This window comes from Felis catus, chromosome C1 (assembly GCF_018350175.1).
Source record: "Felis catus isolate Fca126 chromosome C1, F.catus_Fca126_mat1.0, whole genome shotgun sequence".
NCBI lineage: Eukaryota > Metazoa > Chordata > Mammalia > Carnivora > Felidae > Felis > Felis catus.
In genome coordinates this window covers 170,785,831-170,803,070 of record NC_058375.1, presented here as the reverse complement: position 1 = coordinate 170,803,070, position 17,240 = coordinate 170,785,831, and the positions used below count along the sequence as shown (strand labels likewise).

General features: G+C 36.1%; 1 protein-coding gene across 6 annotated transcripts in view; it reads right to left on the bottom strand.

The window, feature by feature from the left end:
• Positions 1-10,389: 10,389 nt before the first annotated feature.
• Positions 10,390-17,240, bottom strand: part of NUP35 (nucleoporin 35) — a 44,824-nt gene continuing 37,973 nt past the window's right edge. For 3 of the 6 annotated variants that reach the window (XM_045034110.1, XM_045034108.1, XM_045034109.1), the window contains exons 7-9: positions 16,684-16,833; positions 15,461-15,625; positions 13,749-14,408 (exon numbers count right to left, since the gene is read on the bottom strand). In XM_045034110.1, the coding sequence (XP_044890045.1) occupies positions 14,331-14,408; positions 15,461-15,625; positions 16,684-16,833 (393 nt within the window). In that variant the 3' untranslated portion in view covers positions 13,749-14,330. Of the gene's footprint in view, positions 10,500-13,502; positions 13,582-13,748; positions 14,409-15,460; positions 15,626-16,683; positions 16,834-17,240 lie in introns of those variants that run through there. The other 3 variants (XR_006583395.1, XR_006583394.1, XM_003990924.4) reach the window with 3 other exon arrangements.

Genomic DNA, 17,240 nt, shown 5'->3' with positions numbered 1-17,240 from the left:
ACAAAATATATGAAGAATTCAGCAACCGTTAATGTTTAAACATTCAATTAACAATTGTGTGCAGTCATTTGTTAATACTTTGCATATTATAAAGATTTTAACTTTATATGTCCAAAAATAATTTCTATGCCAAAAATAATTTGGTTTTATATTGTCTTTAATACTTTCTTTTCAAATATTCTTTCACACAGTAGTTGATTCTAGAGCTACAACTGGAATGTGGGAAACTCATTTAAAACACTTCTCCAGTGCATCTTAAATTTAAGTGATTTAAAAATCAACCTAAATATTAAAGAAAACACACTGTAATTCCACAACACCGCACTCTGGAGTAAAGAATCTAGATTTCTGCCCTATTTCTATCAGTATATATCTATGTGATCTTAGGGGAGACATTATGTGTTCTCACCTTCTGTTCCAGTTGCTGTGTATTTATAAATGGACTCTCAGTGATAGCGACCTGGCAGCTGGACTGTGGTGAAGGGTCCGTGACAGCCTCACTCACATACTTGGTGCCTTGGGCAACTGGAAGGCTGGGCTTAGCTGAGTTTCTCTCCACTCCATGTGGTCTCAGGCCCTTCCCAGCTCTGTCCCGCAGGAGTCTTCTTGCGTGGCAGATCAGGACTTCAAGAGACCAAGGTAGAAGCTGCTGGTCCTCTTATACGTGTTTTGAAACTGGCATAACATCATTTTCCCTGTACTACATTGGTTTCATAAAAAGCAAAATGCAAATAAAAACACCTACACAGGAGAAATAGATTCTGCCTCTCAGGGGGCAGGAAAGTCAAAAATTTGAAGTCATCTTTAATCTACCACATATTCATTTTTTTTTTTTAATGAGGCTAATAAGCTAGCATGTGAACTAATCTTGCTAACTACTTAATGATGGTTAATGTTTAATGGGTGCTTAGTACAGCCAGGCACTGTTCTAAATGATTTACTGTATTCATTCATTTAATCCTAACAACTCTATGAAGAAGACACTATCATTATTACCATTTTATTGATGATGAAGCTGAGGCACAAAAAGGTTCAGTAACTTGTCCAAGGTTAAATAGCTAAGCTGGTAGACAGAGAGAGGATTTTAAGTTTCACTCCAAAATCCATGCTCTTAATCACTGTATAAAACAAATTCTAAAATTCCAGTAACTTTGGGGCACCTGGGTGGCTCAGTTAGCTTCTGACTTCAGCTCAGATCATGATCTCATGGTTTGTGGGTTTGAACCCATCAGGCTTTGCACTGACAGCCCCTCTCTGCTTGTACTCTCTCTCTCTCAAAAATAAAGAATAAACAATAAAAAAAATAAAATTCCAGTAACTTTAACCACTACTTTTTAATTTACCAGCAAATACTACAATTTCTCTGAACTGCATTAATTTTTAGTTAATGTTCTGATAATTATGTAAGGACATTGAGTCAAAAAGTTAAGTTTTAGAGTTAGTCAGATAATCACTTTAGAAAGCTATTTAAAATTATGTCAGATAGATTACTTTCCCTTTAAATCATAACCTAGTTTAAAAAAATTGTAGGAGAGGAGCCAAGATGATGGAACAGCATGGAAGTTTTTTGTGTGTCCTGCATCCATGAAATACAGCCAGACCAACACTAAACCATCCACACACCTAGAAAACTGATTGGAGGATTAACACAACAATCTGCACAACCTGAAGCACAGAATTCACAGGCACGCGGCACGGAGAGGTGAACTTGGGGAGCGAGACGGAGCAGAAAGGGAGGTGCTTTTGCGAGCTGAGAGAGGGCGGAGACTGGTGGGGGGGCGCAGGGGGAGAATACGGGGAAAAGCACTCCTCCCCAAAAGCAGCTGAAGAGAAAGTGGAAAATTGGAAATCAATGCAGGGGCTAAACTAAAAAGGGAGAAAGGAGAAAGAAGAGGGTTTAAATTCCATTAAGACTGTACACAAGGGAAGCGCAAAGGCTGCAACTCTGGGGCTCGGGATACCTGGTGGTGCTCTGGTGGGAAGGGCGAATCCCCAGGAACAGGGGGGGGTCCGGGAGGTTCTTGGGCCACACGGGGAGAAGCAGTTCCACTGCTGGAAGGACGTTTGGTAGAGACGTTGAAGCCACCTGGTCCCAGCAGACCCCAGAAAACGGCCGCATTTGCTGGTGCTGGAACAAGGTGGTTAAGGGTGAAGCCTGGTGCCAGATGTGGGTTGTGATTTTCCATAATCCCTGAAACGCTGCTGCTACACTGTCTTGCGAACTTTTTCTGGGGAGGGCTGGTACCTGCTGCAGTCTTGGGGCACTGGCAGCAGCAGGGTCCAGCAAGTGTTCCTGGGTGCAGCCGACATTCAGCCATTGCTCATTTGGCCATTGCTCGGTGAGACCCTCCTGCAGAGGGGCGGAACAGGTCAAAGCTGCAGTCCTTCAGAAGTAAGGGGCCGGGGAAAACAGCCGCATCTGAGACAAAACTCGGGAGAGAGGTACTGCCTGGGGGCTGGTCACAGAGAGTGAAAAAGCAGGGAGTGGAGGAAAGCTGAAGACAGAGGACGGGTGAGTGACTGATCCGGGAGAACAGACTGGGTAGCTGGGTGGCGCCATTTTCACTGCTCCTGTGCATGTGCACAGGCCCCTATGAGCACGACAAAAAACCACCCCAGTAGGCTATCAGCGCCATCTAGTGGAGAGTGGAGCTGTTACACTGAGTCCTGCCCAAGTGGGCCAACATCACTCGTCAAGAACACGAGTCTCACCGCCCACTTAGTTTATGGACTATTAAGCACTACATAGACTGACTTCTAGGGGAAAACAAAGTAATTTCAGTCCTACTTCAATCTGTTAGTAGGTTTATCTATTCAATTTCTTTTTTTTCCCTCTCTTTTAAACTTTTCTTTTTCTTGAATACAGAAAGAGAAAAAATTCATTTTTATGTTCAATTTTTATTAAATATATTTTTCTTTAATTTTTTTACTATATTTTTGACTTTTGTGTAATGTTTTTCAAATTCTATTTTACTTCCATCATGTTATTTTAGTGTACTTCAGTGTATTCACCTTTGCAAATTTTCAAACGATTTCTTTTTTTTTGTTTCTTTTCTTCTTCTTGAATGCAGAAAAACTCCATTTTTACTTCCAATTTCTATTAAAATATTTCTTTAATTTTTTTTACTATATGTTTTGCTTTTATGTAAATTTTTTCAAATTCTATTTTACTTCCATCATTTTATTTTAATCTACTACAGTGTACTCACTTTCAAATTTTCAAATGATTTCCTTTTTTTTTCTTTTTCTTTTCTTTTTCTTGAATACAGAAAGAGAAAAAAATTAATTTGTATTTTAGTTTTTATTAAAAATATTTTAATTTTTTCCACTATATTCTTTACTTTTGTGTAAATTTTTTTAAATTCTATTTTACTCCCATCATCTCATTTTAGTCTACTTCAGCGTATTCATTTTTTCAAATTCTCAAACGATTTCCTTCCCCCCCTTTTTTTCTCTAATCTGTCAAACCACTATCAACACTCGGACCAAAACACACTTAGGATCTACCAATCATTTATTCAATTTGTGTGTGTGTTTAATTTTTTAATTTTAATATTTTTTAAATTTTAATTCTTTTTAATTTCAATTTTTCTACATCATTAATTCCTTTTCTCCCTTCAAAATGACAAAATGAAGGAATTCACCCCAAAAGAAAGAGCAAGGAGAAACAACAGCCAGGGATTTAACCAACACAGATACAAGCGAGATGTCTGAACCAGAATTTAGAATCACGATAATAAGAACACTAGCTGGAAACGAAAATAGATTAGAGTCCCTTTCTGTAGAGATAAAAGAAGTAAAAAATGGAATGAAATTAAAAATGCTATAACTGAGCTGCAATCACAGATGGATGCAGTGGTGGCAAGGATGGATGAGGCAGAACAATCAGCAATATAGAGGACAAACTTATAGAGAATAATGAAGGAAAAAAGAGGGAGATTAAGGCAAAAGAGCACGATTTAAGAATTAGAGAAGTCAGTGACTCATTAAAAAGGAACAATATCAGAATAACAGGGGTCCCAGAAGATGAAGAGAGAGAAATAGGGAAGAAGGGTTATGTGAGTAAATCATAGCAGAAAACTTTCCTAACCTGAGGAAAGACACAGACATCAAAATCCAGGAAGCACGGAGGACTCCCATGAGATTCAAAAAAAAAAGGACCATAAACAAGGCATATCATAGCCAAATTCACAAAATACTTAAGCAAGGAGAGAATCACTAAAGCAGCAAGGGGAAAAAAAGTCCCTAACCTACAGGGGAAGACAGATCAGATTTGCAGCAGACCTATCCACAGAAACTTGGCAGGCCAGAAAGGAGTAGCAGGATATATTCAGTGTGCTGAATCAGATAAATATGCAGCCAAGAATTCTTTATCCAGCAAGGCTATCGTTCAAAATAGAAGGAGAGATAAAAAGTTTCCGAGACAAACAAAAATTAAGGGAGATTGTGACCACTAAACCAGCCCTGAAAGAAATCTGTGAGGGGAGAAAAGATGAAAAAATAAATAAATAAATAAATAAATAAATAAATAAATAAATAAATAAATAAATAAATAAATAAATAAATAAATAAATAAATAAATAAATAAATAAATAAATAAAGTAAATACCAACAGCAACAAAGATTAGAAAGGACCTGAGAACACCACCTCTACAAACATCATAATAGCAATAAATTCATAGCTTTCAGTACTCACTCTAAACGTCAATGGACTCAATGCTCCAATCAAAAGACACAGGGTAACAGAATGGATAAGAAAACAAGATCCACCTATATGCTGTTTACAAGAGACCCACTTTAGACCTAAAGACACCTTCAGATTGAAAATAAGGGGGTGGAGAACCATCTATTATGTTAGTGGCCAACAAAAGAAAGCCAGAGTAGCCATACTTACATCAATCTAGACTTTAAAATAAAGACTGTATCAAGAGATGCAGAAGGGCATTATATCATAATCAAGGGGTCTATCCACCAAGGAGACCTAATAATTCTAACATTTATGCGCCAAATGTGAAGGCACCCAAATATATAAATCAATTAACCACAAACATAAAGAAACTCATCGATAGTAATACCATAAGAGTAGAAGACTTCAACACCCCACTCACAGCAACGGACAGATCATCTAATCAAAAACTCAGCAAGGAAACAATGGCTTTGAATGACACACTGGAACAGATGGACTTAACAGATATATTCAGAACATTTCATCCTAAAGCAGCAGAATATACTTTCTTCTCCAGTTCACATGGAACGTTCTCCAGAATAGACCACACACTGGGACACAAATCAGCCCTCAGCAAATACAAAAAATTGAGATCATACCGTGCATATATTCAGACCACAATGCTATGAAACTCGAAATCAACCACAAGAAAATATTTGGAAAGGTAACAAATACTTGGAGACTGAAGAACATCCTACTAAAGAATGAATGTGCTAACCAAGAAGTTAAAGAGGAGATTGAAAAGTATATGGAAGCCAATGAAAATGATAACACCACAACCAAACCTCTTGGATGCAGCAAAGGTGCTCATAAGAGGAAAGTATATAGCAATCCAGGCCTTCCTAAAGAAGGAAGAAAGATTTCAGATATATAACCTAACCTTACACCTTAAAGAGCTAGAAAAAGAACAGCAAATAAAACCCAAAACCAGCAGAAGACAGGATAATAAAGATTAGAGCAGAAATTAATGCTATCGAAACCAAAAAAACAGTAGAACAGATCAATGAAACCAGAAGCTGATTCTTTGCAAGAATTAACAAAATTGATAAACCACTAGCCAGTTTGATCAAAAAGAAAAAGGACCCAAGTAAATAAAATCAAGAATGAAAGGGGAGTGATCACACCATCACAGCAGATATAAAAACAATAATAAGAGATTATAAGTAATTACATGCCAATAAAATGGGCAATCTGGAAGAAATGGACAAATTCCTAGAAACATATACACTACCCAAACTGAAACAGGAAGAAATAGAAAATTTGAACAGACCCATAACCAGTAAGGAAATCGAATTAGTAATCAAAAATCTGCCAAAAACAAGAGTCCAGGACCAGATGGCTTTCCAGCGGAATTCTACCAAACATTTAAGGAAGAGTTAACACCTACTCTCTTGAAGGTGTTCCAAAAAATAGAAATGGAAGGAAAACTTCCAAACTCTTTCTATGAAGCCAGCATTACCTTGATTCCAAAACCAGACAAAGACCCCACTAAAAAGGAGAACTATAGACCAATTTCCCTGATGAACATGGATGCAAAAATACTCAACAAGCTATTAGCCAATCAGCTCCAAGAATACATTAAAAAAATCATTCACCACAACCAAGTGGAATTTATACCTGGGATGCAGGGCTGGTTCAATATCCGCAAAACAATTAACGTGATTCATCACATCAATAAAAGAAAGGACAAGAACCATATGATCCTCTCAATAGGTGCCAAGAAAGCATTTGACAAAATACAGCACCTTTTCTTAATAAAAATCCTTAAGAAAGTAGGGATAGAAGGAGCATACCTCAAGAACATAAAAGCCATATATGAACAACACAATGCTGATATCATCCTCAATGGGGAAAAACTGAGAGGTTTCCCCCTAAGGGCAGGAACAAGACAGGGATGTCCACTCTTGCCAGTGTTATTCAACAAAGTATTGGAAGTCTTAGCCTCTGCAATCAGACAACACAAAGAAATAAAAGGCATCCGAATCGGCCAAGAGGAGGTCAAACTTTCACTCTTCGCAGATGACATGATACTGTATACGGAAAACCCAAAAGATTCCACCAAAAAACTGTTAGAATTGATTCATGAATCCAGGAAAGTTGCAGGACATAAAATCAACGCACAGAAATCAGTTGCATTCCTATACACCAACAATGAAGCATCAGAAAGAGAAATCAAGAAATCAATCCCATTTACAGTTGCACAAAAAACCATAAAATACCTAGGAATAAATCTAACCAAAGAGGTGAAAAATCTATACACTGAAAACTATAGAAAGCTTATGAAAGAAATTGAAGAAGACACAAAAAAATGGAAAAAAGATTCCATGCTCCTGGATAGGAAGAACAAATATTGTTAAAATGTCAATACTACCCAAAGCAATCTACATATTCAATGCAATCCCTATCAAAATAACACCAGTATTCTTCACAGAGCTAGAACAAACAATCCTAAAATTTGTATGGAACCAGAAAAGACCCTGGATAGCCAAAGCAATCTTGAAAAAGAAAACCAAAGCAGGAGGCATCACAATCCCAGACTTCAAGCTGTATTACAAAGCTGTAATCATCAAGACAGTATCAACAGACACTCAGATCAATGGAACAGAATAGAGAACCCAGAAATGGACACACAAACATATGGCCAACTAATCTTTGACAAAGCAGGAAAGAATATCCAATGGAATAAAGACAGTCTCTTCAGCAAGTGGTGCTGGGAAAACTGGACAGCGACATGCAGAAGAATGAACCTGGACCACTTTCTTACACCATACACAAAAATAAACTCAAAATGGATGAAAGACCTCAATGTAAGACAGGAAGCCATCAAAATCCTTGAGGAGAAAGTAGGCAAAAACCTCTTTGATCTTGGCTGCAGCAACTTCTTACTCAACACGTCTCTGGAGGCAAGGGAAGCCAAAGCAGAAATGAACTATACTGGGACCTCATCAAAATGAAAACTTCTGCACAGCGAAGGAAACAATCAGCAAAACTAAAAGGCAACTGACAGAATGGGAGAAGATATTTGCAAATGACATATCAGATAAAGGGTTAGTATACAAAATCTATAAAGAACTTATCAAACTCAACACCCGAAAAACAAATCATCCAGTGAAGAAATGGGCAAAAGACATGAATAGACACTTCTCCAAAGAAGACATCCAGATGGCCTACCAACACATGAAAAAATGCTCAACATCACTCATCATCAGGGAAATACAAATCAAACCTACAATGAGATACCACCTCACACCTGTCAGAATGGCTAACATTAACAACTCAGGCAACAACAGATGTTGGCGAGGATGCAGAGAAAGAAGATCTCTTTTGCATTGTTGTAGGGACTGCAAGCTGGTGCAGCCACTCTGGAAAACAGTATGGAGGTTCCTCAAAAAACTAAAAATAGAATTACCCTATGACCCAGCAATTGCACTACTGGGCATTTATCCACGGGATACAGGTGTGCTGTTTCAAAGGGACACATGCAACCCCATGTTTATAGCAGCACTATCAACAATAGCCAAAGTATGGAAAGAGCCCAAATGTCCATCGATGGATGAATGGATAAAGAAAATGTGATATATATATATATATATATATATATATATATATATACATACATACACACACACACACACACACACACATACACATACACACACAATGGAGTATTACACGGCAATCAAAAAGAATGAAATCTTGCCATTTGCAAGTACGAGGATGGAACTGGAGGGTATTATGCTAAGTGAAATTAGTCAGTTGGAGAAAGACAAAAATCATATGACTTCACTCATATGACGACTTTAAGAGACAAAACAGATTAACATAAGGGAAGGGAAACAAAAATAATATAAAAACAGGGAGGGGAACAAAACAGAAGAGACTCATAAGTATGGAGAACTGAGGGTTACTAGAGGAGTTGTGGGAGGGGGGATGGGCTAAATGGGTAAGGGGCACTAAAAAATCTACTCCTGAAATTATTGTTGCATTACATGCTAATTTGGATGTAAATTTTAAAAAAGTAAAAATAAAATGTAAAAAAAATTGTAAGTTAAAATCATATTGATCCAACTTATTTACTAACCAGTTAATTTCCAAAACTGGATTTTGGAGTTACAACAGCTATACTTTTGCTTCATTAACATTCAAAAATCTTACCACCTCATTAAGAATTTTAACTTTCACCAGCTTTCTACATCAGGTAGAAATCCCAACTCTTTTAAAGCCTACCACCTGGACCTACAAAAAATACAATTATAGTAGTGTTTAATTTTGTGGGGGGTGAAGAGGATAGAAGTTGGAATGGGGCCTATGGACATTGCTGGTTAAGATTCTATTTCTTGATGAGTGGTAGATACAAGATTATTCACCTTATAATTCATTAAAGTGTATTTTAATGTTCTGTATTTATGTCTTATTGGGCAACTAAATGTTTCTTAAAAAGGAGAAAGGGAAAGGAAGCCAAAAGAGGTTTTGTTTTACATACAATCTAAAAAGATCAAGACCAGATATGCAGAAGACTGAGGTCAGCTACCCCACAGCCCAGTGTACAGATAGGATTCAACTGTTAGACCCAAATGAAATGGGAGGCAAGTTCCAACTGAGAAAGGAATTTTCAATGCCATAGCAAGTATATACAGTAGCAATTCTCCAGTCTTCATTTTTCAAAGTGCACCAAAGAGAAATATCCAGAGATTTTAGGGGCTGATACAAGGTCATAGGGTGACACTGATGAACCCAGATGTTCTCATGATTCCTGTTAGCATGAGGCCATAAGGTCTGGTGATAAATGGAGCCCTGGCCCACCCCTGTCTAACAGTGGGCAAATCTGTCTTCCAGTCAGAGAACTCTTGATTATTCAAATAGTGTGCATTGATGGCATCATGTTCACTAAACCTGCAAGAAGGTAAGTGGCAAATACTCAAGACATCCCCTAAAGACAAATGTATGCCAGTTGGTAGGAGGTAAATCACAAAAACTCAGTTCTACTACACTGGTGAAGTTATGAAGTTCTACCACTGGGGCATGCTGAGACATCTCTCTCCAAAGAATAAATTATTGTATCTTGCTCCTACTACCACTAAAAAAGCTACAGCACTCGGCAGCCTTCTGGATTTTTGAGACAACACAAAATACATGGGGACAATGCTTTAACCTATTCCTAAGTTTTAGTGGGGCCACAGTGAGAGGGTACCACACCAAGTGACTTAGTAACTAATCAGTTACATAGTATATCAACCATGTCACCAAAGCTGCCCATCACAAAAGCTCAGTACTGTCAGATTCACCAAGCCACCAGCCTGGCCAGCATGGTAATAATCCATGGTACATTCAGGATGGCTCCCAAGCAGGTCCACAGGCTCCCAAGTTTCAAGAAAAAATGGCCCAGAACTCTAAATCACTTACCTCCAAGGTACTAACACCTCTCCCTTTCACAATCTATGACTTAATTGGAGTTCACTACCATCAGCCAATAAGGGAAAGGAAATCCAGGCTTTGTTCACAGAAGGATCAGCTTGCTGTAGGCCAACCACACTGACTGATGCCATATTAGACACAGAGAGGACTTAAAAGTAATGAGGGAAAATCCACCCAGCGGATTAAGCTTCAAGCAATGAACCTGGTCAGCACTTTGGTCATGATGTGATGTCAAGTTTAATGCTCACCAAAGACTTTGTGTCAACAGCTTTCCAGTTATTTAGCTCATCTGAGCACATTCTGTGGTCCATTTCCCAGGAAGCACTCAAGGAAAACATGTTTCCTGAATTCCTGCAAACTGATATGTAAGAAGTAATTTTTACACTTCAAAATCAGTTTTTTTAGAAATAAAATATTTTGTTCATATTTTTCCTCCCAAGTATCTTAAATGTAGTATTTGCTCCTGGCATAGTGCCATATAAGTTTTGCTCTTCTAAGTCACTTGCTGTTTGTCTAAAGCCAAATGAGAAGTTTTTACATAGGAGAACATTCTCAGGTAGGCAGGGTTTTCTTTCAATATGTAGCTCCAAGTATTTTTTTTAGCAAAGTATTCTTCATGTAATTTGTTATATATATATATATATATATATATATATATACACACACATATATATATACATATATACATACATATATGTGTATATATTTATTATATATTATATATATTTCATTATAGAATTATGTTTTAAAATAAATTTTTAATTCGTCATTTTCCCACAAATCCTTTTTATATCTTTTCTGATTTCTAAGGCCATCCTACTTTTTGACATTCTAGTTCCCATAAGGCATTACCTGCTTTTGTGTTTAGTCTAGTCTTCATTTCCAAATTATTCTCTTCCTTTTATTTCTAGTACTTTCCCAAATTTTAAAAATTCTGATTATTGGTATTCTTTCACACTTCGGATCACTTTCAAATGATAGAAGTCATTTAAAAAACTTTTTTGACATTTATTCATTTTTGAGAGAGAGAGTAAGAGAGAGAGACAATGTGAGCAGGGGAGGGCAGAGAGGGAGACACAGAATCTAAAGCAGGCTCCAGGCTCTGAGCTGTCAGCACAGAGCCCTACGCGGGGCTTGAATACTCGGACCGCGAGATCATGAACTGAGCTGACATCGGACACTTAACCAACTGAGCCACTCAGGTACCCCAAAACATCTTAGAAGTCATTTTTAAATAACCAGATCATAGTTTTGATCTATTATGGGCATGCCTTTCTGGTGTGCTTCCAATGTCTATATGATACTTTGTTCCTTATCCTCTTATTTTGTATAACAACTTTGCATGACTATAGTTTTTTGTTACTTATTTTTGTGTGAAATCAGCTTTTCTGAACTTTTAGGAAGAGGCTTGGTTCAGGGTAACTTTTCTAGCTTTCTCAGTTCCCAATTCTGTTGTGTTTTGTAGCATTGAAAAGTATGGGAGTTTGCTTTCTTAGATTTTCCTAGCTGTTTTCTGTTCAGTTTGTTTTTTGTTTTATTATTTTATATACTTTTTAAAATGAGATATAATTGGCATGTAACATTGTGTAAGTTTATGTCATAGATGTGTTGGTCTGATAGATTTATAGGTTTCCTGGCTCTTTTTAAGTAAATGATGTGATGGAGATAAAGACAAGTAAGATAAAACACTGGATAAAAACACAAACCCAAACATAGCAAACAAGTACTTTTAGTCAAAAAGCAAACTTCATGCTCCACGAAGGTCTACAGAAATAAAATGACCTCTCAAAAGAAACAAAAAGTATAATCCTTTTACAAAAATGTATAAAACTCAAATACAAATGCTAGGGTTTAATGGGATCTAGTAGCCACAGTTCTACTTTGAATAACTGAGTTCTGTATGTTAGAAGATACAAAATAAAATCCTATTTTAAGTTGGAATAGAAAGACTTCAATATGTAAGCATCAGAATAAAAATGCTCTATAACGATAAATGGATTTTCACCAGGCCAGTACAGTCCTTAGTATCACACTTCACCTCAGAGAACTAAACAAATCTTTAATGGTAGTTTGCTGTGGTTTAAAAGGCATATCAATACTTTCCATACAACGTGTTATTTTAGTTATTCTTTATCAAGAAGTATTGAAGATAAAGAGATGCTGATTACCTAGATACCTATACTATGGTGAAATACTATTTCAATTAAAGGCCTTTTCACTCAAGAGCCAGCTTAATGAGGTTCTCACTGGCCAAGGGTGATAATTTGAACAAAAGACTAATGACACCAAGTGACTAACACAATGAATTTAAAACAAAAAAACAAAAAAACGTTCTAAGTGCATAGTGATACTGCAGAGAAAAACATTTTTTTTAACTCACTGGACACCAATTAATGTTTCCAGTGCACCAACAGTTATTCTGAAAAATAACAAAGGAAAAGGATCAAATATTTATCCTGCCATTTTGGTATGAATATATTCCATGTTACAAAATAGCCCTAGTGGGTGGAGCAAAGTTTTGGTTTTTTTTTTTTTTTCAACGTTTATTTATTTTTGGGACAGAGAGAGACAGAGCATGAACGGGTGAGGGGCAGAGAGACAGGGAGACACAGAATCGGAAACAGGCTCCAGGCTCCGAGCCATCAGCCCAGAACCTGATGCGGGGCTCGAACTCACGGACCGCGAGATCGTGACCTGGCTGAAGTCGGACGCTTAACCGACTGCGCCACCCAGGCGCCCCCAAAGTTTTTATATATAAAAGAATTCCAGGTAATAAATGCAACAGAAATAATAGATTTGGAAAATCATTTTGCAAACCTTAATGAAATAACTTATTCAGGCAAATATCACTAATGTATGCTTTCAAAAACATAATGCAAGAACGTTATGAGGAATTTTCCAACAAGGTGCTGGGCTTCTACCCATGTGTCCAATGACCAATTTGAGCCTCAGTAAAAGTGGGACAACCAGATTAAATGTCTCTTGATTAAATATAAAGTGCACTATACTATCAAGTATTGTTGCTCAAAAAAGAAAAAAAAGAAATCAGAATCTAATTAATCTTCCCTAGATCCAACTTTTAGGATATGGGATTAATGACAGAACAAGTTAAACAAAAAAAGCAACTGACCACATTCAGTCTATGAGACACTGTAGGCAACTCTCACAATTCCTTCAAGAAGTCACGGTGGAAAGAGAGCAGGAGCTAATTTAGATTTCAAGATACTTAAAAGACAAAATAATCAAATATATCATGTACACCTACTCTAGATAGTGATTTGTACTAACCAACCATAAATATATTTTGGAGATAACTGGGAAATTTTTTAATGGGCTATATATTAGATATTAAGAAACTTACTGTAATTACAAGTGGGAATGTTCTTTTTTTGATATATCCTCAAGTACTTAGATTAAAATGACATCACATCTGAGATATGCTTTAAACAAAAGGGAGAGAGAAGAAACCACTATGGCAAAATACTTATGGTTATATGGTTATTAAAGCTAGATTACAGTATGTGGAGATTCATGATGTATTTTCTCTATTTCAGCAGACACTTCAAATTTTTTTAAATAGTTAATAACAAATCACTTTCAAAAAATGTTTAATATATAGAATTGACAAAGTTTATTATCACGAAACTTCAGTAGGTTTTTAAAAAGACTTTTGACTTTAGAATACTGAAAGATGACAATCCATGACAGGACATATATAAACAAGGATAATTAAAATATTAAATACTATCTAAATTAAAAAACCATAATTCAAATTGGTTGATTATAATCTTTGTGTATTGTTAGGAGTTGTATAGTTTACCCTTCATGAAATTCACCCCACCAACTCATGAAGACTACAAAACCTCACCACAAATTCAATTATACAATTTACAGTAATCAATGCTGAGTTTTTTGTGCTTAAAGCATGCACTAACACAGAAAGCACAAAATCCTATTTACAGGGATTTTTTTGTTTTCTTTAAAACGTATCTCAATCATCTTTTAAAGTGCAAGCTACAAATACGCTGTATCCTTAAAGAAAAAAGGCTTCTAAGAAAGTGAGAGAGAGCGATTCAGCACTGCCAAGAGTGGTTATATAACTAACCAAAGGCAAGCTGGCAGTACTGGGCTAACTCTGTTTTAGTGTAGCAGCCTCCTCCGTGGTAGGTGATTCTCAGCTCTTACTATACTACCAGCCGAACATGTACTCCATTGCTTTGGATACAAGACTTTCATCTTTTTTTGGCGTCTGTCTGTCAGAAATAACCTATTAAAAAAGCACACACAATTGTTAGGCTATAGTTTCTTAAGTATCATGTCAATTCTAGAGTTAATGGCTAATTTAAAAGAGCCAAACAGTTAAATGCATTTGTGGTACCGAATTGTATATTTAAAGAAGAAGACAGGGATTTAGTTAGAACAACTTTATGCTTTAAAGCACAAAATCCTATTCCTTTGGCAAGACAAATTATATCTTCTCCTTATATCAGAAAACTGAACAAACAATACAAAAGCTACAAGAGATGAGGGTTTTAAAATCCTTAGGGGTGCCTGGCTAGCTCAGTCAGCAGAGCATCTGACTCTTGATCTCAGGGACATGAGTTCAAGCCCCACACCAGGCATGGAGCCTACTATAAAACAGACAGGACTGGTTAAAAGAAAACCTTAATGAAAAATCCAGTCCTAGTCTCCAAATTTCAGGGGAAATCAAAAGACTAAATTGTCACTCTCTTACTAAATTAAAAATGTTTTATTTGCTGTTTCAGGACCTGTGTCTGTGACTAGGCAAGTTCAGAACCTGATTAATTAAGTAGGAGACAGTAACATACTGAATGAGAGTCATAATACTTCTATCATTCTTCAATGAATATAATGAACTTTCCCTTTAAACTTTTTTGAAACGAGAAACAGTGGGAGCTGGTCAATGGTCTCTTTGATAACCACAGCTACTCCAACATGAGTGAGGTTCTTCATTTGTGAGACCATCAGATTTAGTCATCAGTTCAACAAGTTTTTTAATATTCCCTCACACCAGAGATGTTCATAAGAGAAACTTTAATGTATGCAAGTATAACTTAGAAAAAACTAAAACTCTCAAAATGTTTTAAATAATGGCAAAATTTTTTTAAAATCCAAGGTAAGTTTTCAATTGGCCAAAACTATAATTTTTAAAATAAGGAATTTAAGAATGCAAATTTATAGGGATTTCATCAAGGCAATCACATAAGAAATATTTAATGGCACACAAATCAATCCAATGGTTAAACATGCGATGCATTTCACTTTTTCAAGTTTATCTTTATCTAATTCTTAAAATACCTGATAGTCACTAGTAGAAGCTTTGTATGCTGTAGCAAGAGGTCTCATGGTAGAAATCCTAGGAGCACTTCCAGGCTGGGTTGGTGTGCCTACAGTTTTGATTGGTGGTGTAAAGGCTAGAGGTGGAGATGACAAAGCACACCTGTCATGGTTTTCCATAACACTCTGGAGAAAGAAAGGTAAAGAACTTCTCTGTTTACAAACATAATATGCTATTATCCACTATTACACCCTACTTAAAAAGAAAAATTTATTGAAAGAGGCACACTTTATTTGATCTAATTAAACTTCCAAACAATTTTAGGCTTGATAAAGCAATACATGCTTCTTAGCTAGTATTTGAGATCTAATGCTCAACCAGAAAGCTCACTTCAGTGATCTCAAACATCCTCAAGATGACTAGAGACTCACAAGAGTAAAAATCTCCTTTAAAATACTATGAAAAACCCTCAAGGGAGAAAAAAGAAGATTCTTGGGGAAATCCTGGGGGAAGTAGGGCATGAAATTCCAGTGCTACTTAGTAGCCAGGAACCCCAGATTCTCCTCTGGCCTCTACAAACATCTGTTACAGCATAATATAATAATTACAGAACTCTAAAGTAACCACATATTTGAAGAACAGGAGCTGGACCTGCTTTGCGCATTAATGTGTATATATGAGCACAGTGCCTGGTAGACAGAAGTTCATGTATAATTACTTAAGAACAATTATGATGACTTTACAAGCCATGAAGTATAAATTGTTCTCAGTATTATTTATAGGCATATAATAGTTTTTAAACATTTTAAAATAAAAATGACTAAAAAGTTTCAGCCATTAAATAGTTAACCCTGTTACCATTCATGTGAAGTATTTCATTTTGAAAGAGCAGCATTCCTTTGAAGTATTTAAAGATTTTTATGTTGCTTTTGCACAGGAGAATGAGCTAGAAGTTAGGAGACCTAAAATCTAGATCTTACCTTTAACAACTCTAGATAAGTTACCCAAGTCCCGTTGGCCTCTTTATCTATAAAATGAAGGAGTCAGGATGGATTACCTCTAAATTCTAAAGTCCCATGACTAAAAATTTGGCTTCCCATGAAAACAATATTATAACATCATATTTTACGAAGTAAGAAAAAGGGGCACAGAGAAGCAAAGTGACATAACTGTCAATGTCTATACTTAGACTTGTACTCTTCATACAGATGAAGCCATTTTCCTTACATCAGCAATAACTTACTTTATCTATACATGGTTTTACACCAATCATGATGGACTCTCCAAAAATCCTCCCATCTTTGCTTAAGGCTTTCCGAGCCTGCAGTTTAGATTGATAACGAATATGCATCCAATTTCCTGTGTTAGACATCTGCAAAGAATGAAGTTGTCCCTTAAAACATAAAATATATAAAACCTAACCATGAATTTTATTAGGAAATACAGAGATAAGAAGATATATATGCTTCTACTTTTTATTTGATGCCCCATAACAAACTGAATGCTAGGATTCAACAAAAATCCTATTAAACAGTTTCAATAATTTCTACCTCTCAATTCTCCAATATAAAGAATACGTGGCAAAAATTCTCTGAAAGTAATTCTCAAAAGATAATTGTTTCTTATAAAAAGATCTTACTAACCCTTGCTATGAAATTGTTAAAAACTGTATTCATCAATATTATTTCTGTAGGAATTAAGTCAATCCCTGATAACAGAAAAAAGATTTGTTATTTATAACTTGTTATAGGTAAGACAAGGTAAGATACTTGTTTTTAAAAAGCTCTCTACAAGCTAAAA